Consider the following 26,500-nt stretch of genomic DNA (forward strand, 5'->3'; position numbering starts at 1 on the left):
GGCACAGCATGCAGTATGGGGGTTGGAACCCGGGTCCTTGCACTTGCCAGGCAGGCACTTGAGCCATCTCCCTGGCCCCGTCCGTGCTTTTTAAGAGATAGTCTTGCTGTGTAGCCCAGGCTGACCACCTGCCTCAGCCTTCCAAGTGTTGAGACTAAGGGCATTCACCACCACACCCTGACTAATACATGCTTTTTAAGAGTCAGGGTCATAGCCAGGTAAGTAGGGTGGTGCACCTGTAATCTCAGCACTCAGGAGGCTGAGGCAGAGTAATTGCCTTGAGTTTGAGGCTAGGCTGGGCTACGTAGCAAGATTTTTGTCTTTAAAAAAAAAAAAAAAAAAAGAGGGTCTAGCTACATTTCTCAGGCTGGTCCTGAACTCCCCTCCTTAAGCCTCCTCCCTCACTTTCCTGAGTAGCTGGGACTGCAGAGATGCACTGCCCAGCTTGTCAATAATTCAATAAAATTTCTAGAGGGAGTAGAGAGAATGTGTATTTTCAGTCAACTGTTTTGAATTTATTTTAGTGCCTGATGAATTTCAGGTGATTTTTACCTAAAGAAAATGCCCATCGCTTAAAAAACTATTGCAGATCACTGCTCTGCGTCTGTACTGTTTGTTTTCCAGATTAGGCCCCAAACTCAGGAAGGGAAGGGACTTGTTCAAGGTCACAGACTGAGTTAAGCAGAAAGAGGATTCGACTCCTGGCCTTGGGACTGAGCACCAGGGGCTCCTCGTGCTGTCCTGTTGCCTCTTCTGCCACCAAGTGTGACTGAATTGATTCCAGCCACTACCCTGTGAAACTGGGTTAATTGTTGGGCTACCTTTACTTCCACTCAGCAACATGTGGTCTTAGGAAAATCAGGAAAGTTTGAGCTTTCATAGCCAGACCACATTCTCAGATCCCTGCCAGTACTTGACCTAGACTTAATTTTCTTTATGGAACTATTTGAAAATCATTTTTTGGGGAGCCTGTTGGGTAGGTAGGCAGAGGTATGACAGAATATCATATGTGACAGGTATATGACAGGTATATGACTTTTTTAAAGTCACATTCAGTGGTCACTTGAACCTCTTACTAGAAAAATACTCCTGGTCCCTCATGGTCGCATTTAGGGGGCCAGAAGCACCCCATGGCCTAAGGCTTGGCGAGGTAGAGAGGTGGGCCCATGTGGAGGCTGTCCTCCCCTTTCTGTTTCATCTCCTTTTTCTGCACTAGCCAGGCAGTACCTATCAGGTGTGTCGGGTCCAGCCAGGTGGGCAGAATCCCTCACTCAGCAAGGGCCCTTCATACTCCTGAGATCTGTAGCCCCCAAATTGGTTCATTTGTTTTCCCCTAAACTCAGATTCTCCCTTCTTTGCTCTCTATTTGTGAGAGCAGAATGGGTGTGGGGGAGTGAGACTCTCCAGACCTCCATGCGTAGGTGAGGTGTGTGTCTGTGTGTGTGTACAGATTTTCCACTGATGAAAGTTTCCTGAAAGATCTGTTGCCATCAGTCTTCTCACTGAGGTTTTGACCCCTGGCCCAAGAATACTGCCTCTGGGAGGAAATGGCTTTTCCAAGGATGAAAGGTACCCTATTAGAACTGTTTCCTTGTGATCCACTAAATTCAGGTACAGAATTTTCACTGGGGTTGGCTTCTGAGTCTGGCACTTGCCCAGTTTGCTATTACCACGAGCTTTGTGATGAAAGAGGAGGTGGAGAAGTGTACGAGGAAGCGAATCGAGGCCCTGCTGCTGCATGCCGTCCTCAGGGGTAGTGCACGAAATTATGAGGGCTAATGATAGCGCTAGCACAGTCATATTCAGAGGAGCCTGTGGAGGTCCTCCATCAAAGCCGTCCACTTTGCACATTAAAAACAACCAAACCCTGAAGCTCTGAGTTATTAAAGGGCTTGCCTGAGCCGTGAAGCTGTATTAGCTGAGATCCGACGCACAGCTGCGCTTGTATTGGTGGACGCGATGCTTTTGCATCCTCTTCACCTGTGCTGCTGGCGGAGGGGGCGGAGCAGGGCTCAGTGTGGGTGTCCTTTGGTTCATCATTGAGCACAGCTGGCAGTAATGTGTATGCCCCGGGCAACACCCTACTCTAGTTCAGTAGAGAAGCCAAGGCAGGTTTTTTCTATAGTCTTCTAGATTTTTTTGTTATTAACTTTTTTTTTTTTTTTTTAAACAGAAAGGATCTTGCTATGTAGTTCAGACTGGCCTTGACTTCACTACTAGTATATAGTCCAGGCTGGATTGGAACTCCCGGTGGTCTTGCCTCAGCGTCCTAAGTGGTGGGATTACAGGTGTGCACCACTATGCCTGGCCTTTTTTGTTTATGGATGGAGGCTTACTGTCTCATCCAGGCTGGCAGACTCATTTTCCTCCCACCTTATCCTCCCCAAGCACCATAGCTGGAATTACAGGTGTGTACCATCGCACCTGGCTCAGACAGGATTTATTTATTTATTTATTTATTTATTTATTTTTACTCCTTTTGATTTTAAAATAATGCCAGGTGTGGTTGCATATGCCTGTAATCCCAGCACTGAGGCGGCTGAGGCAGGAGCATCATTGTGAATTTGAGACCAGCCAGGGCTACAAAGTGAGCTCAAGGCCAGCCTGAACTGCATTGTGAGACCCTCCCCAAAAGACCAAAACCTAAAAATTAAAGTATTGTTGTCTTGGAGAACGTGCTTGTCAGAGCATTCGGTTGCTCACCGCTGGGATTTTCTGCTCTTTGCAGGTAGCTGTGCTCATCGCAGCCTGTGTCTTTCTAATGAGCACTTAGGGCTGAGGTCATATGTTCCTTGAGAAAGCTGAGCTTGTGTTCCACGCACATCCAAAATTCCCCTTTTGATCTCCTTTGTTCGGGTTAGCCTGCGGGTAATGCTGTTAGATTACACACAGATGGACGCAGAGAAGGTGGCAGCGCGGTCAGCCCTGCCTGATGCAGGTGGGAAAGAGTGAGTTGCAGTCTGGAAAATCTGGAGAACTGGCTGTCAGCAGAGCAGCGCTCGCCGGCCCCACTGGGCAGCAGCTGCAGCTTGGCTGGCTGGGTACAGGCAGCTCTTTTATTGCTTCCTCTGGGAGACTCTGCGTCTGCCCCTTAGCCCCTTCTGAGGATGGACAGTGAGACCACACTCTGCTAAAGGTGTGTCTCCCCACTTCCTAATGGCAGGCCTGGCGTCTGTCTTCCTCCTTTGAAGCTCTGAGTTTCATCGCCTCCACTGTGGAGCTGGCCTCTTCCCTGTGGTTAGCTTGGGGAGACCTCAGGAAGGATGTTGTGACAAGGTGACTGCACTGGGGACCCAAGGGGTGAGCCACAGTGTGGTGTGAACTAGAAGTTGGCAAAGGTTGTATTAGGAGTTGTGGGTAATAAAGTTTCAGTTGCAACTACTTTTGATGTAGTCATGTACACAGTATGTGGGTGTGGCTGCATTCCAGTAAAACTATAAAACCAAATGTGAACCAACCCAGGTGGCTGTTTTATATATATTGGGTTTTTTTGTTTTGTGTTTTTGCGGAACCGGGGATTGAATTCAGACCCTTGCGCTTGCCAGGGAAGCGCTTATTCCACTAAGCCATCTCCCCGGCCCCTATATATTGGTTTTTTGAGACAAGAGTCTCACTGTGTAGTCCAGATTGGCCATCAACTCCTGGCTGTCCTCTTGCCTCAGCCTCCCAGGTGCTGGGAGAATAGATGTGCGCCACCACACCAGGCCCTGTTGTGTTCTGCCGTGGCCTTCATGGGGTACAAGCCTCTGTTGCCTCACTGCTCCGTGGAGTACCTAGCCCTTGGAAGCGTCTCTGGCTGAAGGGTACAGATGGAGGGCAGGGGCTGTTGTAGCTCAGTGCGGAGCACTTGCTGACCATGTCCCAGGCCCTGGGTTTGATCCTCAACACTATACACACTAGGTGATGCAAAAGTGAAGAATTCTGTCCCCAGCCTGCTGCAGGTGACCATGGGTCTACTGGCTGGTGAGTGGGTTACTCACACAGGAGAAGGCATTGTTCCATTTTGCATCTTTTTTTTTTTTTTTTTTTTTTTTTAATGGAATCAGGGATTGGACTCAGGCCCTTGCACTTGCCAGGGAAGCGCTTATTCTACTGAGCTGTCTCCCCGGCCTGCATCTCATCTTTAAGGTTATATAAAGCTGGGTGTGGTGGCCTATAATCCTCGCACTTGGGAGGCTGAGGTGGGTTGATCGTTGCCAACCTTGATGTGAGTCTGGACTGCACAGTGACTTCAAGGCAAGCCTCATAGTGAAGTCCCATTGCAAAAACAGACCAAACCAACCCCCCCCCCAACACACACATCAAATAGTATGCATTTGGCCCAGTAATTATACCTCAGACTCACTTCAGAAACTGATTTCTAAGAGATGATATATTTCACTGGTATGCACCTTGCTCTGAATGTTCTTTGAGTGATTAGGAAATCTAAATGTCTTGTTAGCTTGGCAGAGCCCTCCTGATGACCTGCAAAACCTGCTGTGCTAACATCCTTTCTTTGTTCTCAGATTAAGAGGCCTGTGTTGCTGTTTGTGCCATGGTTCCTCGTACTCATTAGGTCTGAAATGACTCTTTGGCTTTCTAAAGAGTCTCTTCTTGTATTTCCTTTCTGTAAGAATCCATCCATCTGAACACGCACAATCAAAACTCTGGAATCGGCTTTGGTTCATCTTCCCCTTTTTATGTATTTTTTTATGGCACTAATCACACTAATAATTGCATAATTATTTATAGTTTTGTAACTCCAAGAGCAGGGTTGGGACTGAACTACTTAACTATTTACACAGGTGTCTGAGTCATGGGTATTTAATAAACCACTATCCTAATTGAGCACTCACGTACTCTCCCCCCTCCTCTCGTTCTCTCCCTCTCCCTCCCCTCCCCCTCCCCTTTTTCTAGACAGGTTCTCATGCCTTGAGCTTACTTTGTAGCCCAGGCTGATCTCAAACTCACAAGGATCCTCCTGCCTCAGCCCCCGAGTGCTGGGATTACTGTGTGCCCTCTACACCCAACTGAGGTCCTCTTCATTTTTTACCCACCCCAGTATCTTCCTTTCCCACCAGTCTGCAGGACTGGGGATTAAACTCAGCCTTCACACTGAGTTACATCCCTACACCTTTTTTATTTTTATTTTTTCAGATAAGGGTCTCACTAAATGGCCCAGGCCAGGCTTGAACTTGTGATCCTCCTGCTTCAGCCTCCTAGAGTGATGGTATTATAGACATACCCATCACACCTGGCTCCAGTATTTCTGTAACTTTCTCAGTGTGTTGAGAGAATTCTTTAGGCCTTTAGGGAATGAGCCTGTACTTGATCCCCAGCACTGCAAGGAAACAAGCAAAAGCCCCATAAGCGTCCAGTGGTGGTGCTAAGTGCTGTGAAGAGAGGTGAAGCAAGGGAAAGGCCCAAGAGTGCGTTTTTTTTGCTAGAGGGCCAGAGCAGCCTGAGCAGAGCCATGAGGAAATGAGGGAGGGTGTGATCCGTGGGACAGCCGGGCAGAATACCCTGCATGTAGAGGGCCTAGCACACAGGGCTCTGAGGCAGGAACTTACTTGGCATTTTGGATTGGTACAATAGGACAGCCAAAGAGAAAAGTGACAGGACATGAGGTCAGAGGCAGCCCTTCTAGGCCCAGTTTCACTCCTAACATGGCACAGTGTGGTCACTTGGCACCAAGAATGGCCTAAGCGGAGCTTGATTGTGTGTACACATGTGGCACATGTGAGGCCCTGAGTTCCTCGGAGAATGGCGCAGAAATCTTACTGTCTTCTATCACAAAAAGAAGTTGCCTTTTTTTCACTGCAGAAAATACTTGAATCCTAAGTTTTTCTCTACTTCCGATAGCTCTGCTCAGTTTGACTGATTCCTTTGGATTCCTGGGAACACTCAGACTCTGCCCGTGTGAAACCCAGAGGCCAGAGCTGTGGAGGAGCCAGAAGCTGGAGCCCCAGCACTGTGGGTGTTTTAGAAGGTGCTGTGTGTACAGTGAGGGCAGTGAGCAGCACTTTGAAGTCCTCCTGGTGTCTGGCAGTAGCGGGAACAACAGGTGGTACTGGGTTTTCCATGGGTTTAGGGCAGGACTGCTGATTTAAGTGCATCTGTGATTATTCTAAGCTGCACAGAGAAATCCCTCACTGTCTCAGATGCAAGAGGAAAAAGCTTAAGGGTTTCTGGTGCTGACAGCTACTCCTGATGGACTTTTCTAGGACTGCCAGCTATGCCCTTTTAGCCCGTCCACTCTCCGTGCCCAGGGTCCCTTAGATCATCTGCTGGCTGGCTGGCCCTTTCAGACCTCTGCCCACTGTCTCCCAGGCCCTGTCCTGTTCAGATCAGGGCTCCATCGGTGTTTTCTTAAGGATGAGAAGTGACCTAGCACTCCCTCCTCTCTTCCAATTCCCTAAGCGTTTGTGTGTGTTTAATGAGTGGACAGCGTGTTTCCCACTAGCCTCTGCTTATGTTTGGCAGAGACCCATGCCTTCTTTCCTCTGTCCCGTCATGTTGAGGGGCTGTGAGAAGTCCCATCCTGTCTCCAGGAGTAGCTCAGTACCTCCTCTTCCAAATGGCCTGGCCCTGCTACCTCTCAGAGTGCTGGAGTGGCTCAGGAGCCCATGGGAAATGGCAGAATTTCACGCTGCTCTTGGGACCCAGTGACTCTTCCAGCCTCTGTGCGCCACAGTTTCAAAGCACAATCTTAACGCTTCACTCCTGCCTTCTCATATTGAATGGAGCATGAATGTTTTTCTTCTCCTCAGAGGATGTGCTCCTGAAGCCTGCAAGCCATTGATTATCTACTTGTGGTTCTTGAGCGTTCCAAGGGCTCCGAAGTCCTGAAGTAACTGGAAGGGGCGCCCGGGCGTGAGAGTGCAGATACGGTGGTTTCTCAAGGCGCCTGGCGCCTGTTTGAGAGGCTCCTCCATCCACAGGCTGGAAGAGTGCATTCCACGTTGCACAGTGCTTTAGTCAGCACGTGGGGCACCAGACCTGGCCTCTGCTTTAGTGCTCACAGATTGGTGGGGAGGTAGACACTCCTCCAGTGAGTTCTTACGTGCTCAGGTACCCCCACACTGACGGCAGCAGTTCTTTCCAGTCCAGTGCGAGGATGACAGTTTCATGAACAGGGTGGTGCTTGATTGTCCTGTGCAGGTTGACTGGATCTTAGGCAGACAGACACGATGGGAGGAGGCGTTCAGGCTGGGAGCCAGTCTGTGCAGAGGCGCAGGCATGAGAGTGCAGATACGGTGGTTTCTCAAGTGAGGAAGGCAAAGTAGAGCAAGGTGGAAGGTGGCATTGAAGAGGTGGGTTGGGTGCAGAGTGTGACTTTGAATTCTCTTAAGACGGCAGCCGAGCTACTCACAACCACCCTCAGATCACTTGAGGTTGGTGCAGCGGCTCCTGAGGACTCTGCTCTCCTGCCTCCGCCTCCCTCCCTTTCCTCCCATCCCACCTTGTTAGATGTGGGGGAGGGACGCCTCGGAAGGGGTGGCGCAGGTCTGAAGGTATCAGCTAGCTCTTTATGTGGGACAGTAGGTAGCCCCAGGTCTTTTGTTAGTGTCCCCTGGTCAGCCACTTCCTCTCACCTTCCTGCGTCGCTGCTCTGTGGGCCCCCCAAAGCAGAGAAACTAAAGCTGAGAGACCGGTGGAGGGTTCAGACTTGCGCTATCTCACTGCGCATGCCCAGCCGCGTGCTTGTGTGACGCGTGATCATTTCTTCATATAGTGGGTGGACAGGTGTTCCTCTACCTATACTATCTGGGTTGGTAGGGAGCCTATCAGCATGTAAGGCGAAAGGATACTCCTGCCACCTCTTTCTTTATTATTTATTTATTTTTGTATTTTTAGTACAGGGTCTCACAGCACAGACTGGACTTGCAGTGAACCTCCTGTTTGCAGCCTCCCAAGCGCTGGGATTACAGGTGCGCACTACCACGCCCAGTCTAAGTCACATCTCAGAGCGCCCTGGGGGCAAGGCCGGCACAGCATGCCAGGCATCAAACCCTGGTCCCTGCATCTGCCTAAGCAGGCCCTTTAATCCCTGCCACTTCTTTATGTGCCATGTTGTTAAGGAAGCTACCTGAGCAAGGTAGCTGTGGTGGCTATTAGTGCTTCGGGCTGACACGCACTGTTGGCCGGGAAGCAAGGCCTCGGAGTTGTCCCTAAGCCTTACCAGCTTTTTCCTGAGCCTTCTACTTCAACCAGTCGAGTTTTCACATGAGGTTTGAGTATGACACTCCCCATGCTTTGGTACCTTTGCACCAGTCCTGAGCCAGAAGGCCCACTGCTAAGACAGGACAACCTGGGTGTTTTGTTCCTTGTGTGTATCTCGGATACAGGACCTTATAGGTGAAACAGACTTGAGCACCCGTGAGGGACCCTTGTGTCTGAGGCGTTGTGTTAAGGGTGAGGACACAACCTTCCTTTCTGGGGAATAATATTTAGCCTGGAAGGGGGACACTATTTAGGACACTGTAATGTGCACCGTAGTGGGAATGGTACCAGTACCACAAGAAGGGCAGAGCTGCCTGCCAGGAAGTCAGGGAAGCCTGGCAGGGGAGGGGGCGTTAGAACTGGATCTTGGCGATCAGGAATATTTCACTGTACTAAACAGTAAGGGGTAAGGGCTAGGATGTGGCTCAGTGGTGGAGCTCTTGCCTTGCAGGCACGAGCCCTGTGGTCCATCGCCCGCACCACAAAAGAAAGAAGAAGAATAATGAGGAGTAAGGACCCTGGAGGAGCAGGGCGATTGGAAGAATTGCCAGTAGCCTAAAAAATGCAGCATGGTGGGGGCTGAACCTGGATGAGTAGGTTAGGGCCATTTTAGGCTCTGGGTCTGACTTGTAAGCACCCCAAAATAGGGGCTGATGTGACTCGGCTCCCTTATATGTTGAGTCAACTGTCAGAAATTTCATTGATTCAGTAAAAAGTGGATATTAATACAGACTATTCTAGGAAGCACAAAACATGCAACTTGCTCCCTCAGTGGAGCTCCTGTTCAGAAAGGGTGCGAAAATTCCTTGGCACAGGTCCCCCCACCACTGGATTTGTTAAGGTCACAGTGAGCCCCACATGTCACAGCTACTCCCTAGTCATAGAGCTGTCCCTTGTGTCCCCCTTACAGCCATGCCCATCCCCTCCTCTCCCTCTCCTCCCCCTGCCTTCACCTCTTCTCTTCCACTCCCTTTGTCCACCATTCGTGGTCTCTGACTACCCCCTAGCCGGTTCTTCACCTTTCACACTGAGAACTTGGTCCAAATGCAATCAGAGTGTGGGACTTCTTGAGGTTGAACTTTCATTCAACCTAGTGCCCTAGAGGTCCATCCTGCGTGGCTGTGGTGCATATTGATTTTTTTCTTTATATTTTGGAGTAACAATCATGGTATATTTATGCAGTTGGTTTATTGGTACTTCTTTTTTTGTGTGTGTGTGCCAGGGACTGAACTCAGATCCTTGTGTTTGCCAAGCAGGTGCCTATGCTGCTGAGCTGTCTCCCCGGCCCAACAGTTTGTTTAATCATTCACCCACTGAAGGACATTCTCATTTTTCCCATTACAAATAAAGCTGCTATGATCAGAAATATACTGGATTTTGCATAAGCTTAGGGGTTTTTTTCCTTCTGGGATAAAAGTCCAGTCTGTAGTTTCCATGTGACATGGTATGTGTGTCTTCAGTTTAGAAGCAATTACCAACTGATTTTTCCAGACTGACTGTACCTGCATTCTCATTGGCCTGCGCAAATATGGGCATTAATCTTACGTGTGGGGCCCAGTTTGGTTAGAACCCATCTGGGTATTGTCATAAAGATATTTTTAGATATGATTAACATTTTAATTGGTAGACTTTGCATAGAGCTTATTGCCCTCCATTATGTGAGTAAACCTCTTTCACGGAGGTTTTGTTTTTTTTTTTTTTAGTACAGAGTCTCACTATGTAGTTCAGACTTGCAGTGATCCTCCTGTCTCAGCCTCCCCAGTGCTGTATTACAGGCATGTGCCACCATGCTGGGTTCTGTGGCCCACAGGGCGCACCTGGGGTTCCAGGGCCTGGCCTGGCATGGCATGCAGTACCAGGAATTGAACTCAGGTCTTTGCACTTGCCAGGCAGGTACCTAGACCACTGAGCTATATCCCCATCCCTCGGTAATCTTAAGAGCAAAACCTGAGCTTTCCTTTGGGCTGAAGATGTAACTGCGTGGGAGAGCACTTGCCTACCGTGAACAAAGCCCTGGGTTTCATTCTCAACACCACCGAACAAAAGCAAACAAAACTCTGGGGTTTCTCAAAGACGCAGTTCTGCCTCAGGATTCCAAGAGATGCCTGGGGTGTAGTCAGGGGTATCGTGCCTGCTTAGTGTGCCCAAGGCTGGAGTTTGGTCCAAAGTACCCTGCCCTGCATAATTGCAAGAGAGACAGCTGTCCAAATTTCTGGCCTGATTGCCTGCCATGCATATTTCAGATCAGTGCCTGCTGTCCTAAATCTCCAGCCTGCCAGCCTACCCTACAGGTTTTTTTAAATGAAGTTTATCGGTCCACATAATAGGTATATACATACACATTTTAGATACACATAGTGATCACGTTCATCACAGACAGTTTGTACCTGTGTATGATATGCCGTTTTTCTTCCATTCCCTTACCCTCCCTTCAGTTCCTCTTCTCCTTATTTAAAAAACCTTGGGGCTGGAGAGATGGCTCAGTGGTCTAAAGCACCTACTTAGAACAAGCTTAACAAAACACAGGGACCGCGGTTCGATCCCCCAGCACCACATGCCAGCCCCGCCCCCTGGTGGGCTGAGCTGGCCACACACACACACACACACACACACACACAATAAATAAATGTAAAAATAAATAAATTTAAAAAACCTTTGTTTTCTTCCCCCCCCCTTTTCTCTTTTTTGTTTCTTTTTCCTTCCTTCCATCCTTCCCCCTTCCCCCTCCCTGGCTCCCATTCCCTTTTAAAGTCTCTTCCTATTTTACAGTATCTTGTGCATTTTGGTCCTTGGTTGCATCTGCAGTTTCTCACATCAGAGAAACAGTGCAGTATGTACACATGTGTGTCCAGTTTATTTCACCGGAGTGTGCTCTCAGTGTATCCATTACCTAGAAATGTCTGAAGTTTATCCTTCTTTATGGGTGAGTAGTACTCTGCTGTGTAAAACACCCACATTTTAAAAATCCTTTCATTAGTTGATGGGCATTGGGCCTACAGGCTTTTGAGTTAATAATTCGCACAATATCATAAGCCAGTTTCTCAAAATAAGCGCGCGCTCTCCTCTCTCTCTCTCTCTCTCTCTCTCTCTCTCTCTCTCTCTCTCTCTCTCTCGGTGTGATAGTTTTCTATTTCTTAAAAAACCCAACTAAACCAAGTGACCTAGTTTTTTACATCCTCACCAACATTTACTATTGTCACTTTTCATTTCGGTCACTCTGTTAAGTGTGTAGTTACATCTCATTATGATTTTAAGTTTCTCTAATGGGTAATAATGCTGAATGTCTTTTGGTGTGTTCATATCCATCCTGCTTGATGACGTCTCTTCCTCTTCATGTTTTTTGCTTGTTTTCAACTTCTTTTGTGTGTGTGTTTAGTACAGGGTCTCCCTACACAGATCGGACTTGTAGTGATCCTCCTGTTTTCAGTCTCTCAAGTGCTGGGGTTACAGGTGCGCGCCCCCACACCTAGTCTCAGTCAGTGTCTCAGTGTGCCCTGGGGGTGGGGCCAGCATGGCACGCTGGAGATCGAACCCTGTCCCTGTAATCTGCTGAGCTGTCTAGCCGACCCGTTTTAAACTTTTTTGTGGTGGTGGTGGTAGTGACCGGGTATGCATGCCACCCATATAAGGCACGCATTTTACCGCTGAGCTGTGTGACTTGTCTGCTCATTATCTCTCTGTTGACAGGCTTTCACTAAGTTGCTCATGCTAGCCTTGACCCTGAGGCCCTCCTGCTTTAGCCTCTATTTTTTATTTTGAGACAGGATCTTGCTGAGTTGCCTGGGCTGGGCTAGAATTTGGGATCTTGCTACTTCAGCCTCCCAAAGCATTAGGATTGCAGCATATACCACCACACTTTGCACATAGAACCATTTTACAAAGTTTATTTCAAAGAGAAAAAAAATTTTTTTAGAAGATATAGAATTTCAAAGCCAGATGACAAGAAACTAACAGTGGTCATTATATTGCATATCGTTAGCTTCAAAGTAGCTCTTCTGCTTGCCAGAGTAAATAAAACCTGAAAGGTACAATAGATGTTGTGAAAGGGAGAGAACAAGTGGGTGGTGGAAAGGAAAAAAGAACAAAGGGGAAACACACACACAACATAGCTAAGATAGTAATATTAATCATTGCTGTTGGTGCCTAACCATATTTACATGTGTGGTGTAATTAAATACATTTACAGTGTTGCATAGCCATCAAGACTATTATGTAACATTTCATTGCTTGAACCACAAATTGAAACTATTAGCAGTAATTCCCCAGCTCCTACCTGTACCTCTTTTTTTTTTATGGTATTTATTTATTTTTGTGTGGGACTCAAACCCAGGACCTTGTGCTTGCCAGATAGGCACTATGCCACTGACATTCCCGGCCCCCTTAGCTCTTTAAAAACCTAAATAGTCTACTTTCCACTCCTATAAATTTTGCCCATTCTAAACCCCTCATGTAAGAATCATCCATCTGTGCCTGGCTTATGCTTTTAAGATTAAAATCCATGTTGTGACATGTATCAGAATGTGTGTGTGTATGTGTGTGTTAGTGTAAATAGGGACAGAACGTAGGAATGCTTGTCCATTGAGCTACATTCCCAACCCTGTTTTTGTTTTTATTTTTGCAATAGGGTCTCACTGAGTTGCTCAGAGGAAACTTGAATCTGTGTCCTCCTATCTCAGCCTCCCTCAGTGGTGGAGGTCCAGGCCTACACCACCAGGCCCCACCAACATTTCATTTTTTAAAAATAGGCCGTATTTTTTAGAGCAGTTTGAGTTTCACAACAGAACTGAGCAGAAGGCACAGAGATTTTCCGTGGATCCTTACATAGATCCAGTTTCCCCCACTATCAAAACAGTCCTGCCCCAGAGTGGTACCTTTGAGCAATCAGTGACCCCATGTTGACCCACCACTGTCACCCCAAGACTGTAGCTTCCATTAGGGTCAGCTCTTGGTGCTGCACTCTGCATGGGTTTTGATAAATGTACACTGATGTGTAAGCAGCATTATACTATGATACAGAACAGTTTCACCACCCCAAAGACTTCTGTGTGCCCCGCCTTGCCCCACCCACCCTCGGCGGCAGCCACTGATGCTGTGCTCTCCATAGCCCGGCCTTCTCCAGAACATCCTATAGTTTGAATCACACAGCATGTGGCCTTTTCAGCTTGGCTTCTTGTGCTTACCAAAGTGCAGTTAGGGACTTGGGTTTTATGCTTCCTTGCTACATTTCTTTCTAGGGCTCAGTGATATTCTGCTGCCTGGATATGTCACTGTTTATCCATTTACCTACTAAAGGATATCTTGGTTGCTTCCAATTTTTTTTTTGAAAGAAAGATAATTTTATAAAAGTAGAAATAAGCATTTACATATTTTTACAAAGAAATTTAGAAACCTAACCATATACGGCTTCCAAATTATGGCAATTATGATTTGTTTTGTTTTATATTTTTGAGACAGGGTCTTGCTGTGTCATTCATATGGCCCTGAACTTACTGCTCAGCCCAGGCTGGCCTCAAGAATCTCAGCGATCCTCCTGCCTCAGCGTCCCAAATGCTGGGATGACAGCTGTATGTCACCACACCTGGCTAGTTTGGGCAATTATGAGGAAAGTTCTTATAAATGTTTTCACGGAGGTTTTTTACATGGACAAGAATTTTCATCTCCTTGGGTGAAGGCCAAGAAGCATGGCTGCTGGATCATATGGCGAAAGTATGCTCTCTTCCATAAGAACCGAGCTGTCTTCGGAAGTAACTCCAGTGTTCCTCTTGGGCCCTGTCCTCCCGTCTGCAGTATATGGTGTCGTTAGTGTTTTAGATTTGGGCTGTTCTACTGAGTGTGTAATGATAGCTCGTGGTTTACATTTGCGGTTTACTGGTGACAGGTCTTCATAGCCTTATTTGCCATAAGTATATTTTCTTAGATGAATTATCTATATAGCTCTTTCACCCTTTTTAAAACTGAATTGATTTCTTGTTGAGTTTAGTTCTTTCTGTGTTTTAGGTGAGTCTTTTTCCAGACTATTCCTTTGCAAGTATTTTCCCTCAGCCTGAGGCTTGTCTTCTCTTCCCTTTGATTTTGCTCCTTTTTGTAGGCACTCAGGTTGTTTTCACTTTTGCCTGCTGTGTGTGCATAACACTGTTGCTGTGGTCTTTGTGTGCATGTATCTTTAGAGTCCTTATCAGTTCCTTCGGGTGTCTACCTAGGAGTGGAATTGTTGGGTTGTTCACATACCCCCATGTATACATGTGCACACACACACACACACACACACACATTTTTATTTCTTTATTCTGTATTTAGGACAGGGTTTACAGGGTCTTACTATATAGATCGGACTCATAGTGATTCTTCTGTTTTCAGCCTCTCAAGTGCTGGGGTTACAGGCGTGCACCACCATGCCCAATCTTAATCCCTAGCCTAGTCTCAGTCGGTTCAGTCTGCCTGGGGGCGGGGCCGGCACAGCATGCCAGGAATCGAACCCCAGCCGCGACGCTCTGCCCAAGCAGGGCTTTAGTCTGCTGAGCTATCAGGCCGGCCTTTTCTTTTTTTTAAACAAGATCTCCTGTAGCTTGGGCTGGCCTTGCACTCACAATCTTCCTGTCTCTGCCTCAGAGTGCTGGATGTTGTGTGCCCCACCATTCCTGAATTTCTGTGTTTAACATTTTTGAGGCACCATCACACTGTTCCCAGAGGGGATGCACCCTTTTATGTACATTCCCACCAGCAGTGTACAAGAACCCCATCATCCCCACGGCTTTGCCAGTATGGCTTACTTATTTTCCATCAGCTTGGCGGTAACCATCCTCCGGACATCAAGTGGTATCCCATGGTTTTGATGTGCCTTTTCCTGATAGCGTCTTTTCCTGTGCTTATTGGCCATGATTAATCTCTTCCCACCTGGGAGTGGTGGCCCACACTTGTAATCACAGCACGCAGGAGGCTGAGCCAGGAGGATCCTTTCCAAGACCAACCTGGGCTACAAGGTGAGCACAGGGCCAGCCTGAACTGCATACCAAGACTCTGCCTCAAAAAAGACCAAAAAAGGGCCAAGGATACAGCTCCATGACATAAGCACCTGCCTGGCAAGTGCAAGGTCCTGAATTTGATTCCCGGTACCTCAAAAAAAAAAATCTCTTCCTTTGTACCCCCCTTTTGTCCACTGTGCAGCCCAGGCTGGCCTCAAATTTAGTGTGCTTCTGCTGTCAGCCTCCCAAGTGCTGGGGTTACGTGCATGCACCGCCATGCCCAGCCTTCCCTCCACCCCTTTTATTTTTCATTTTGAGACAAGGTCTGACTCAGCTGACTGGGCTGGACTCGAACTTGCAGTGCTCCTGATCATCCTGTTTCAGTGTTGGATTGCAGATGTGTGCAACCACCTCAGTTTTAATTAATGAATTTATTTATTTTTAAATTTATTTATTTGGTACAGGGTCTTGCTATGCAGCTCGGACTCATAGTGATCCTCCTGTCAAAGCCTCCCCAGCACTGGGATTACAGGTGTGCACCACCATGCCCGGTTTCGGTGGCCAGCATGATATGCCCAAGGTTCTGGGACCTGCTCGGCATGTGGCATCCGGAATCAAACCCAGGACCTTGTGCTTGCCAGGCAGGTGCTTAGACCACCGAGCTGTATCTCCCCAGCCCCAATTTTATTTATTTTTGAGATGAGATTTCCCAGTCTTGCCTAGGTTGGCCTCAAGCTCACGGGCCCGAGTGATCCTTCCACCTCAGGCCCCTGGAAACTAGGACACCACCACACTAAGCTCCTCGTCTCCCCAGTATATAGACTCAGTCTTACACCAGCCTCTTGGCCTTCATGATTCAATCTGTGCTTTAGTAAAATTATAGATTTCTACATATTGTGCACTTTCAGGATCCCTTGTGACTAAAAGCTTAGATTTAAGCCCACCGGCCCCAAGGGTATTCTCTCTGCGCCACTGAGCACTTAACTACTTTATTTATGTTCACTGTGATCTCCCCAAAGGAAGGAAAAATAGTATTAAAATGTTTTCTATTGGGCCAGCCAATAGCTCAGTGGATTAAAGCACCTGCAAACAGGTGCAGGGGCCGGGGTTTGATCCCAGGGCCTTCTGTGCCAGCCCTGCTCCCCTGGGCGTGATTGAGACTGGGCGCATGCCTGTAATCCCAGCACTTGGGAGGCTGTAAACAGGAGAATCACTATGAGTCTGATCTAGTAGTGAGACCCTGAATACTGTGCAGACCCTTCCCTAAAAATACAAAAATAAATAATAATAATAAATAAAATAAATGTTTTCCATCAAAACAAAGAAATCGATTCTGGATTATCTTTTGCTTTCTTTGGGGACGCCCATCTCAGATTCCTCTCAGCTCAGCTCTTTGTTCTGCTGCTTTTCCTGGTGGAATGTTGGGCCCTTCCTGTCTGTGATGGCGGACAGAGTTTGTGGCACCCTTGGGCTGGGCCAGGAGCGTAGGCTGTGCAGGTCTCCTGCATTGTGTGCACCGACTTTTCAAAGGTGTGTGTGGAGATCATCACCGTGAAGAGTAGGAGCTTTCCTAAATTTATATTAGGCTGCTGTTAGAAGAGCTACTATCTCTTGGCAAACTGACCTGGCCCCTTATCTTACTAAGAAGGAAACTGAGGCTCAGGGGTAAAGGGAAGAGATTTTCCCAGTCATTCAAAAAGGTTAGGAAAATTTTTTAAATGAAATTTAAAAAGGCGACAGCTGAGCTGGCTTGGAAACCAGTGCCATCGTACATGCTTTGCGGCTTGTGCCCGCGTCTTCCCTGGGGTGGGCCCAGGGGGTAGGGACTGGCAAGTGTTTTAGACCTTCAGTGCTGTGCTTTCCGATGCTGCCCGCTAAGAGTGGGGCGATAGCGTTGCCAGGATTCACAGTGCTGCTCGCGAGACTCCTGTTCTAACCCCGGAGCCCGAGGCCGGGGGAGATTGGTGCCAGAGTAGAACCGCACCTAAAACGCAGGGTTTTGATCTCTGGACCATGTGTGCATCAGGCAGGATTTGGGAGGACTTCAGTTCCTTATACCTTAGTCTCTGGCGGCTTGCAGTCTCAGGTGGGTGCCATCGAAGCTTCCTCGAGTCTCCGCGAGTTTCCTGCCGCTGTGCTAGGTGTTCCCGTGTCTTTATGTATTTCATGTCAGAAAGAGGCTCTGTAACGCCCCCTTGAGCCCAAGCAATGCAAGAGCTGTGTCTTTGCCGTGGGCTTAGCGGAAGTGGTTTGGACTTTCCAGTTAGCATTGATTTTTTTCGCGATATCAAATTCAAGGGTGTCGTAGGCGCCCTGGAGGTCCCACGCCTGGCCCTTCTTTGCGCTGTAGATGCTGCTCCACACAGAGCACATCACATGGTGAAGAGGCCGATGCCCACTTGTGCACTGTGCCAGTGCCTGGGGCCAGCGCTTGTGGCTGTACCTGGGGAGACAGCTTCGCAACCCGGCTGCACAGCTGCCACGCGCAGTTGGCTGTAGCGCTTTCTGCTCAGAGTGCTTCCTGCACATCGTAAGTGCATTTTTCTTTTCAGCCTAGCGTAAATGTTGACTCTGACTCTGAGACTTGCTGTCTGATTCCATTTCATTGATACTATTTTCCAAAGTGTGGTTGTAGAGGTGAAGGTTTAATAAATGTGGTTAGGGATAGAGCTGAGTGCCAAACGTCTTTGGTTTCCTGGCCAACCAGTTATAGGTCTCTTACTGATTTTTTTTGTTTGTTTGTTTTCTAGATTTTGACACACCTGTTTCATGTTTTCTAGCCTCCTTAGGGATGGGAAAGAGGGAAGACTTGAAAGAGCGGATGGCTGTGTATTCATGGAGAAAGTAGCCTTTGCACGAGCCTATGTGATTCGAGCTAAGTACCAGGGTACCCAGCTGTCCTCTCACATAAACCATAATTCACACTTTCACATTTATCTGTAAGAAAATAACACTTTGATGGGCATGGTGACGTGTACCCTTAATCCCAGTGCTCAGGAGGCTGGGGCAGGAAGAGTGCTTTGAGTTCAAGGCCAGCCTAGGCAACAAAGTGAATTCAAGACCTGGCTGAACAGGGAAACCCAGTCCCTCTACCCCCCAAAGGGTAACCTTTCCAGATTACAAATTAGTGTGTTTATAATTTAAAAGCTTTTCACAAAGTATAGCTTCATAGTATTATGGGATTAGAAGGTCCCAGGCGAGGGAGATGGCTCAGTAGAATAAGCAGTTGCCTGGCAAGCTGAAGGTCCTGAGTTCAATCCCCAGTACCACAAAAAAAAAGAAAAAAAAAAAAAAAGGATTACAAAGTCCCTTAAGCAGCCACTTAGTTTTAGAACAAGTCTAGAAAACCCTTAAATAACTTAGGCAGTAGGCTCTTACCCTTTATGATAAAGAAAAATCTGCTTCCCTTTACCTGTCCTCAGCCATGTGATCGCCCATGGAACGGCCCTTGGTGCCTCCTGCCTTCCGCAGTAGGTCTTGCGGACGTTCTTCCTGAGACACAGCGTCAGGCCCTTTCCCGGCTTAGTCTGCCCCATCTAGACAAGGTCAGATTTCTTGTTCCCCTTACACACAGAGAACTCAGATGGAAGGTGGCTAGCCTATCACAGGACAGACCTACGTTCTAGTTAGCTGTTCTTACAGGGAAACCAGGTCAATATTCAGCTTGTTCTTTTGTCCTGTGCTTAATTTCTAGGTCAAAAAACAAAGCCCAACAGTTAAGCACAGCAAATTGAGCCTATGCTTTAAGCTTTAATCCCTCCAGTCACTCTCCTGAAATGATAGTGGGAAAGGAGGAACAAGCTATCAGTAAGTGAGAAATTAATTGAACACTGAGTCCAGGGGTGCGAGGGCCAGACTCAGAGGATCAGAGGAACAGAAAGCCCCTGCCAGGGGAGTAAGAAGGGAAAAAGAGGATTTGTGTTGCAGAACCCTGTAGTGGCTCTGGAGTTGGCGGTACAGGTACCGCGGGTACCGCATAGTCAAATCGGGACAGTTAGTGAGGAGTCTGCACGGTAGTACTTCCTTGCTGAGAGTCCCTCTCCCGCCACCTCAGGAGGCAGGAGGAGGCTGCGATACTGCCACAAAGGCTCCACCTGCAGGCCTGTCACCCGTAGGCACAGGACACTCTAGAGCAAAATGGAACAGGCAGGTCTAGTTTTAGTAGTAGACAGCCACACATTCTCTCTCTCTCTCTCTCCCAGTTTCTAGAATACCTGCAGCAAGTGTTCCTGTGTGAGAGATTGGAAGATGCCACGCTGATGAATTCAGCCTCAGAGGCAAACCCTGCAGATGGTGACAGCTTCTAGGGTCCCTGATAAGCTCAGATTCCTGCCCCATCACCCTGATAGAAATCCAAACGTTGGCAAGTGTAGTCTTGTAATGAAAGGGGAAAACTGCACAAGAGAAATTGTTCTTTTTAAAACTTCGTTCTTTTTGAAACTTCCTAACTCTGTAACTACATTACTTTCTCGACCCCTGTAACTATGGGCACATAATCTAACATGCAGGATGTCTGATTGTAACAAGCTCGATAAACACTAATCTGGCCTTTTAATGGATGATCTTACCCTGCTAGCTAATCAGAACTGCCAGGCTGCTCTGTCTCGCATTTGTACCACCTGAGTATGCATCATATAAAAGCCTTAGACCAGGGGCTGAGGAGGTGGCTCAGTAGAATAAAGAGGCAAGTGCAAGGGCTTGAGTTCAATCCCTGGTTCTGCCAAAAAAAAAAGGCTTAGACCATTAGAGATCAGGGTCTGATATTATGGGAATAGTCCCAGTCAGTGCCCATCGGTATAAAATAAATCTGCCTCCAAATCCTGGGTGGTGTTCTGGTGTTTCTGTTTCCCATAGCAGTAGAGCTTTCCAACAGCTTGAAATCTTTGAACAGATAAGCAGATGTCACCAGACATTCAAAGAAAGCCAGTGATGTAAAATAAAAGACGAAGCACATGGAAAAAAAAATGTCTCGAAGGAGATAGTAAACCCAAGCAGGGAGGTGGCCTTCTGTAATCCCAGCACTTGGGAGGCTGAGGCAGGATTGTTGAGAGCTCAAGGCCTGACTGGGCTACAGAGTGAGCTTAAGGCCACCTGAACTGCACAGCAAGACCCTGTCTCAAAAAGACAAAAAAAAAAATTTAAATTATGTGGTATACCAAGAGAGATGAAAGAAAATCTCATTCTTGAAAGGTGAACAAGATTATTTAAAAGAAGAAAGCCCCAGAACATATAACACAAAAAGATTAAAAAATGTGGTTTAAAAAGTTTCTGGGTAGTACAGCAATTAACCACTAAGAAGAATATATGCAGTGTATTATTTGTTGAAACTGTACTTCCGATTTGATTTGAAACTGTCTCATTGCTATCTGTTTATCAATAAAACTTTGAAAAAAAAAAAAAAAGGGGCTGGAGAGATGGCTCAGTGGTCTAAAGCACCTACTTGGAACAAGCTTGGCAAAGCACAGGGACCACGGTTCAATCCTCCAGCACCACATGCCAGCCAGCCCTGCCCCCTGGTGGGCTGAGCTGGCCACACACATATACACACACACACACATACAATAAATGTTAAAAATAAATAAATAAATAAATAAAAAATATTAAAAAAAAAAAAAAAAAAAAAAAAAGTTTCTGGGTAATAGACCAAATGAAAGCGATGGAAAAATAAAAGAGGTAAGAAGGACAGTAGATTATTCCAAGAGATTCATTCTGTTAGCAGAAGTTTGGGAAGATGGATACATTACAGGGATAAAAATTACCAAAGAAATGGTATACAAAGATTTTTCCAGAAAAGTTTCTAAACACCTTAGAGAAAACAGCCTCTTAAAGTTGATATTCAAAGTGGCATTAGATTTCTCAAAAGCCTTAAGCCTTTTAGAAGACTACATTCAGAATTCTGACAGAAAAAAAATTTTTCCCCTGTACACAAGGCAGATCTCTGTGCTTAGATACTGGCCCAGGATTTCTCAGATAACCTCATATGGGAAAGGGTGTTGTAATGTTCCCTAAACTTTTAAGGGTTAATCTGTATCTGAGACCATTGGACGCACAGGCGGCCTGGGTCATAACTTAAGACTTTGGTCATAAGTTGAAACTAAGATGCCTGTTACAACTCAAGTTATGCCAGGTGTGGTGGCGGCACACGCCTGAAATCCAGAACTTGGGAAGCCGAGGCAGGAGGATTTCTTGAGTTCAAGGCCAGTCTGGGCTACTAGTGACTTCAAGGTGAGCCTGAATTACAGAATGAGACCCTGTCTCAAAAAAAAAAAAAAAAGTTTGACCTGATTATGCAAGATGAGGCTGTGGGATGTATGTGAAAGGTGTCAAACCCAAACCTAGTCTTCTGTAATGGCTTATGAAAGATTAGTAACATAAGAGTTATAATCACTGCACAGCAGATGCCCCACACAGTGACTGAAGCAGCCGGGATTTGTCACCTCACAGTTTCTGTGTGAGTGCTTCGGTGTGGGCCAGGCTGGCCTTGTGCTCGCAGCGATCCTTCCAGCTTCCTGAAGCTTGGGGTGTCGGCTGTGCATGGCTGCCTCCCCACTCTCTGGGGGTCAGAAATGCAGAATTGGCTCAGCGGTCCCTCCTGCAGTTTGGTGCTGGTGTCTGCTTCAGTCCCGAGGGTCCCCTCCCTGTGGGCCTCTCCTCTGATGTCCCCCACAGAAGTGACTTCAGAGCCCAGAGGAGAGAAACTGACAGGATTTGAATCTAATGAGAGTCCTTGAGAAGGACTGTCTATAGATAACAAACCTGAGCTCAGTGAAGGAAAACAGGATCAGATCCTGAGGGAGCAGCCTGGGGTCAGTGTGGTACCCAAGGATGAGTGTAGGGCTCATCCCAAGGAGTGGGTGGGCAGAGACTTGGCCCTCTTGTGGAGAACAGAAGTTTCCTGAATGGAATGTGTATGTAGGTTGGAGCTATAAATGATGAAGCTTATAAGGAATAGCCTTGGGGCAAACAGTTGGTAAGCACTTCATGGATTTCCTTGGGCGCCTCTGGGAGAGCCGGCTGCAGGCTGCAGGGAGAGCTGGCATCTGCCCTTCGGGCATGCAGAGCACAAGCCACTCCTGCCTAGCTCACTTTCCCTGGAGGAGCTCTGGGCTGCTGATGTCCACCAAGGACTGCCACACCAACACCAACTTTAGAGTCCCAAGTGCCAGCTCTGCCCTTGGTCACGATCACACATGCATACACACGCACACTTGCCTGCTTGCACACATGCATGCATAAACCGCACAAGCACACTCGATGTCTGGCCTCTTTTCTCCTTGTTGCTTCCTGTCACCGATTATCTGTTTTTCTTACGGAGCATGCTGTTAGCAGCGCCAGCATCCTGGGCAGTTGGTCCATCATTCCTCTGCCTTCTCAGCCAGCCAGGTTGGGGTAGTGTTGAAGGAGTCAGTATTTGGGTGGGTGAAGGGGTGGAGGCTGCCAGCTGAGCAGAAACTGCCACTCACGCGTGCATTCAGGCTTTGTGTTTAACCCCCTGGTAAAATGTCCTGTTTCCTTGTTCTCCCAGAGCCAGTCTGCTGGGTCTGAGCTTAGTGCAGGGCCTAAAGGCTGCAGGGGTGCTGCAGCAGCAGAGGTAATCGGTGGGAGGCCAACATGGTCTTTCTTTTCACATTCCTCAGCGTCCGTCTTTCTGTCTCACTTCGCCCGCAGATCGGGGACCACAAGTTCAGCGCTCACCGGATCGTCCTAGCAGCATCCATCCCGTACTTCCACGCCATGTTTACCAATGACATGATGGAGTGCAAGCAGGACGAGATCGTCATGCAAGGGATGGACCCAAGGTACGCACATCGGCACTCTCCTGGGCAGCTTTGGCACGCTAGGGCCCAAGGGCTCCACACAAGGAGAAGGCGCTTCGGAACAGTTAGAGCCTCAGCCAGAAACCTAAGACAGGGTTAAAATGAGGGGTTGATTTTTGTTTTTGCAGTGCTAGGATTGAACTCAAGGCCCTCACAGTGACTGTATCCCCAGGCCTGTATAACTTTGTATTTTGAACAGGCTCTCACTAAGTTCCCTAAGCTGGACTCACACTTGGCAGTCCTCCTGCCCCAGTCTCCCAGGGTCTTGGGATGGCAGGTGTGCCCTGCCATGCCTGGCTGGGAAGGGAGTTTCACAGTGGTTTTTATTCTACTGTTAGAATAGTATGTTTCGTAGCACCTAGTATCCAGGCTATTTTTTTACCCTGCGACTAGGTGGTAGCACAGTTACTCTCCAGACTTTTCTGAACCAACTGTTCCAGCTGGCAGAATCATCCGAATCAGTGTCTGTGTTCCCATCCTGTCTAGAATGGTGCTTTCCACTGTGCATCAGTGAAACACTGCATTAGCACTGTGGGAATGGCAGCCACTAGCCACAGAAGGCCACTGGGCACTTGAAATGGGACCAGTGGATCTGGAAAAGCTATTTTTTATTTATTTATTCACGTGGTACAGGGGATCAAACTCTGGATCTTGTGTTTGCCAGGCAAGTGCTTAAGCTGCCGCAGTATCTCCCCCGCTCTTAAACTTAGTTTATTAAGTATTTGCAGGAGTAGAGGCTGAGACAGAAATATTGTTGAAAGTTCAAGGCCAACCTGGGGTACAGGGCAAAGCCCTGTCTCAGATAGATAAATAAATAAATAACAATTTAAATAGTCAATGTGTGTTGGAGCCAAGAAGATAATTCAGCAGCATAAGTGCCTGCTTGGCAAGTGCAAGATCCTAAGTTTGATTTCCAATACCCCCCCAAAAAAAAAGTGAATATGTGGTTAGAGTCAACAAGACAGGTCTAGAATGGGGCAGCATTTACGTTCCTTAGATGGAGAGATGATTGAAGCGTGAGTTCAAGCCTCAGGTTATCCCGGGAGCAGCTCACAGTCATTTGCTATCTAACCTCTCAGCCGCCGAGCAGAAACCCAGAGGAAAGGAGCCGAGAGACACTGGGTGGTCCCCTCCCAGTGATTGAAGGGACCTGCCCCACACATGGAAAGGTTGTGCCACACCACAAGGCTTCCCCCTCGGAAGGAGAGGCTCAGCCATGCAGCCTGCGGCAGTTGTGTGCTCTTTCATGGTCAGGGTCTGAAGGAGCCGTGCTGGTACCGTGGTTGATCCATCATCAGGGACATGCAGGCTTGAGGCAAATACACTGATGGTACAGCAGGGAGAGGAGTAAAGCTGGTGAAGGCTCGTGAACAAAGGCAGGGTCTGGGTACTCAGGGTGCTCAGAGATGGCACTTGAGGAAAGGGTCTCAGCTCACATGAGGAACTGAGTCTTTTCGGGAAAGCCCTCCCCTCGAGGGAGCAGCCCGAGCAAAGTGAGGTGCAGCTGTGCACAGAAGAGAGCAAGGAAAGCAAAGAGTGACGTAAGGCGGTCAGACGGCTGGGGAGAGCTGCACTCGGCTGGGGAGAGCTGCACTCGCAGCTGCACTCGGCTGGGGAGAGCTGCACTCGGCTGGGGAGAGCTGCACTCGCAGCTGCACTCGGCTGGGGAGAGCTGCACTCGTCCAGCGCTGTGGCTGGAATTCAGATTTCAGTCTCCATGAGCTGGAAGCCATTAGAGGTCTTGTGCTAGTAATTTACCCCAAAACATTAAATGGTAAAAGATGGAAGCAGCTAGATGCCTACCAATAGGGCAATAAATTAGAACGTATTTCCATGTTGAGATATCTTATAGCAGCTACCAAGAACAGCAAACATGAAGCAAGTGTAGCACCTTGTAAGTGTTGGCTTGGTGAGGGTTTTGTGCTCACAGCCATCTCATGTATATGTGCAGGCCCCCAAAATGACCCCCACAAGATGTTCAGTAATTTGTTTGTGGCTGATTGTTTTCTTTTTCAGAATTTTCCACCATTAAATTATTTGGGTGGTGAAGACAGCTTGGGAGTGGGAGAGTAGTAATGTCACGTAGACAGATCCTCAGGCCAGGGACCTGAGGCCACGTGGGCTCCAGGCCAGGCCACCTCTCCTTGGGGGTCCTGTGGGCAGGCGCAGTGAGGACCCGCCTCTCTCTGCAGAGCTTCTCATGCATTCCTTTTCCTCCAGTGCCCTGGAGGCGCTCATCAACTTCGCCTACAACGGCAACCTGGCCATTGACCAGCAGAACGTGCAGTCGCTGCTTATGGGGGCCAGCTTCCTGCAGCTGCAAAGCATCAAAGACGCCTGCTGCACGTTCCTCCGAGAACGGTGAGGTGACACGTGGCTCACTGCTCTGTCTCTTCCCAGCACTGGGATTACAGGTGTGCGCCACCATGCACGGCATGTGGTACCGGGTCCTTGTTCTTGTGAGGCAGGTGCTTAGACCACTGAGCTATCTTCCCGGTCCTGTTGCTGAATTATTGTTAGTTGTCTGAGTTTTATTATGTTAAACAATGAGTACATACTCAGGAAAAAATATCACAAAGGTAACTATTGTGTTTCTAATATTTATTGTTTATTAAAAAAACATCAAAATTTTCAACATTGACTGGTTTTTGGTGTCCAGAGTTTAAAGAAGAACGTCAGAAATAAATTCCCGTATGAACTACAATGAAAATACCAATAGCACTCTACCAATAAAAAATTCTTTACTTCACTTATCCACCTAAGGCAGTCACCACACATAACAGCAGCACATCACACACACACACACACACACACACACACACACACACACACACATCGCTTACATGGCCAGCACTGTCTTTCTGTCTTTTGCTTTCCTGGCCTTTTTGTAAGGCATACCTGACATCTCAGTGGGCTTGCTGTTTCGTCAGGAGGTTTTTGCTAGATTATACAGTGTGTTGTTAACAGGAACATAAAATATCAATAAAACACGATTAAATTCTTAGTATGTATTATGCAGTTAGAATAGACATCAACATTTCACATCAGTTGTATGCCTCCTTTAAAACCTAAAAGATAACATCAGATATAAATTCCTATACGAACTACAATGAGAATAGAACCAGTAGAACCTCACCACAGAAATAAGTTTTGCTCCTGCTGCCGCACCCGCGGCACTCTTCATGCATGACCACTGCAGGTTCTGTGCACGCTGCAGGTTCTCGCTTACACTGAGAGCACGTGTGCTTAGCTTTCCCTTCCTACGCGGCGGTCTTGCCACCTCGCTTCTCCTCCTGTTTTCTCAGGAGCTTCGTACGACATTGTACAACATGCACTTAGAGAAATAAGATGTCAGTAATATAAGTATCGGATATCGAATGAATATTTAGAATAGACATTTCCAATCTGCTGTTTACTTGCTTACAAAACCTCAAAGAAGGGCTGGAGAGATGGCTCAGTGGTCTAAAGCACCTACTTGAAACAAGCTTGTCAAAGCACAGGGACTGCGGTTCGATCCCC

General features: G+C 47.6%; 1 protein-coding gene across 2 annotated transcripts in view; it reads left to right on the forward strand.

The window, feature by feature from the left end:
• Positions 1-26,500, forward strand: part of Klhl18 (kelch like family member 18) — a 51,465-nt gene that overhangs the window by 6,527 nt on the left and 18,438 nt on the right. For both annotated transcript variants that reach the window (XM_023700656.1, XM_004640690.2), the window contains exons 2-3: positions 22,833-22,963; positions 25,202-25,342. In XM_023700656.1, the coding sequence (XP_023556424.1) occupies positions 22,833-22,963; positions 25,202-25,342 (272 nt within the window). The remainder of the gene's footprint in view (positions 1-22,832; positions 22,964-25,201; positions 25,343-26,500) is intronic.

The sequence above is a fragment of the Octodon degus genome, unplaced genomic scaffold (genome assembly GCF_000260255.1).
Source record: "Octodon degus isolate 3935 unplaced genomic scaffold, OctDeg1.0 scaffold00126, whole genome shotgun sequence".
In the NCBI taxonomy this organism is placed as follows: domain Eukaryota; kingdom Metazoa; phylum Chordata; class Mammalia; order Rodentia; family Octodontidae; genus Octodon; species Octodon degus.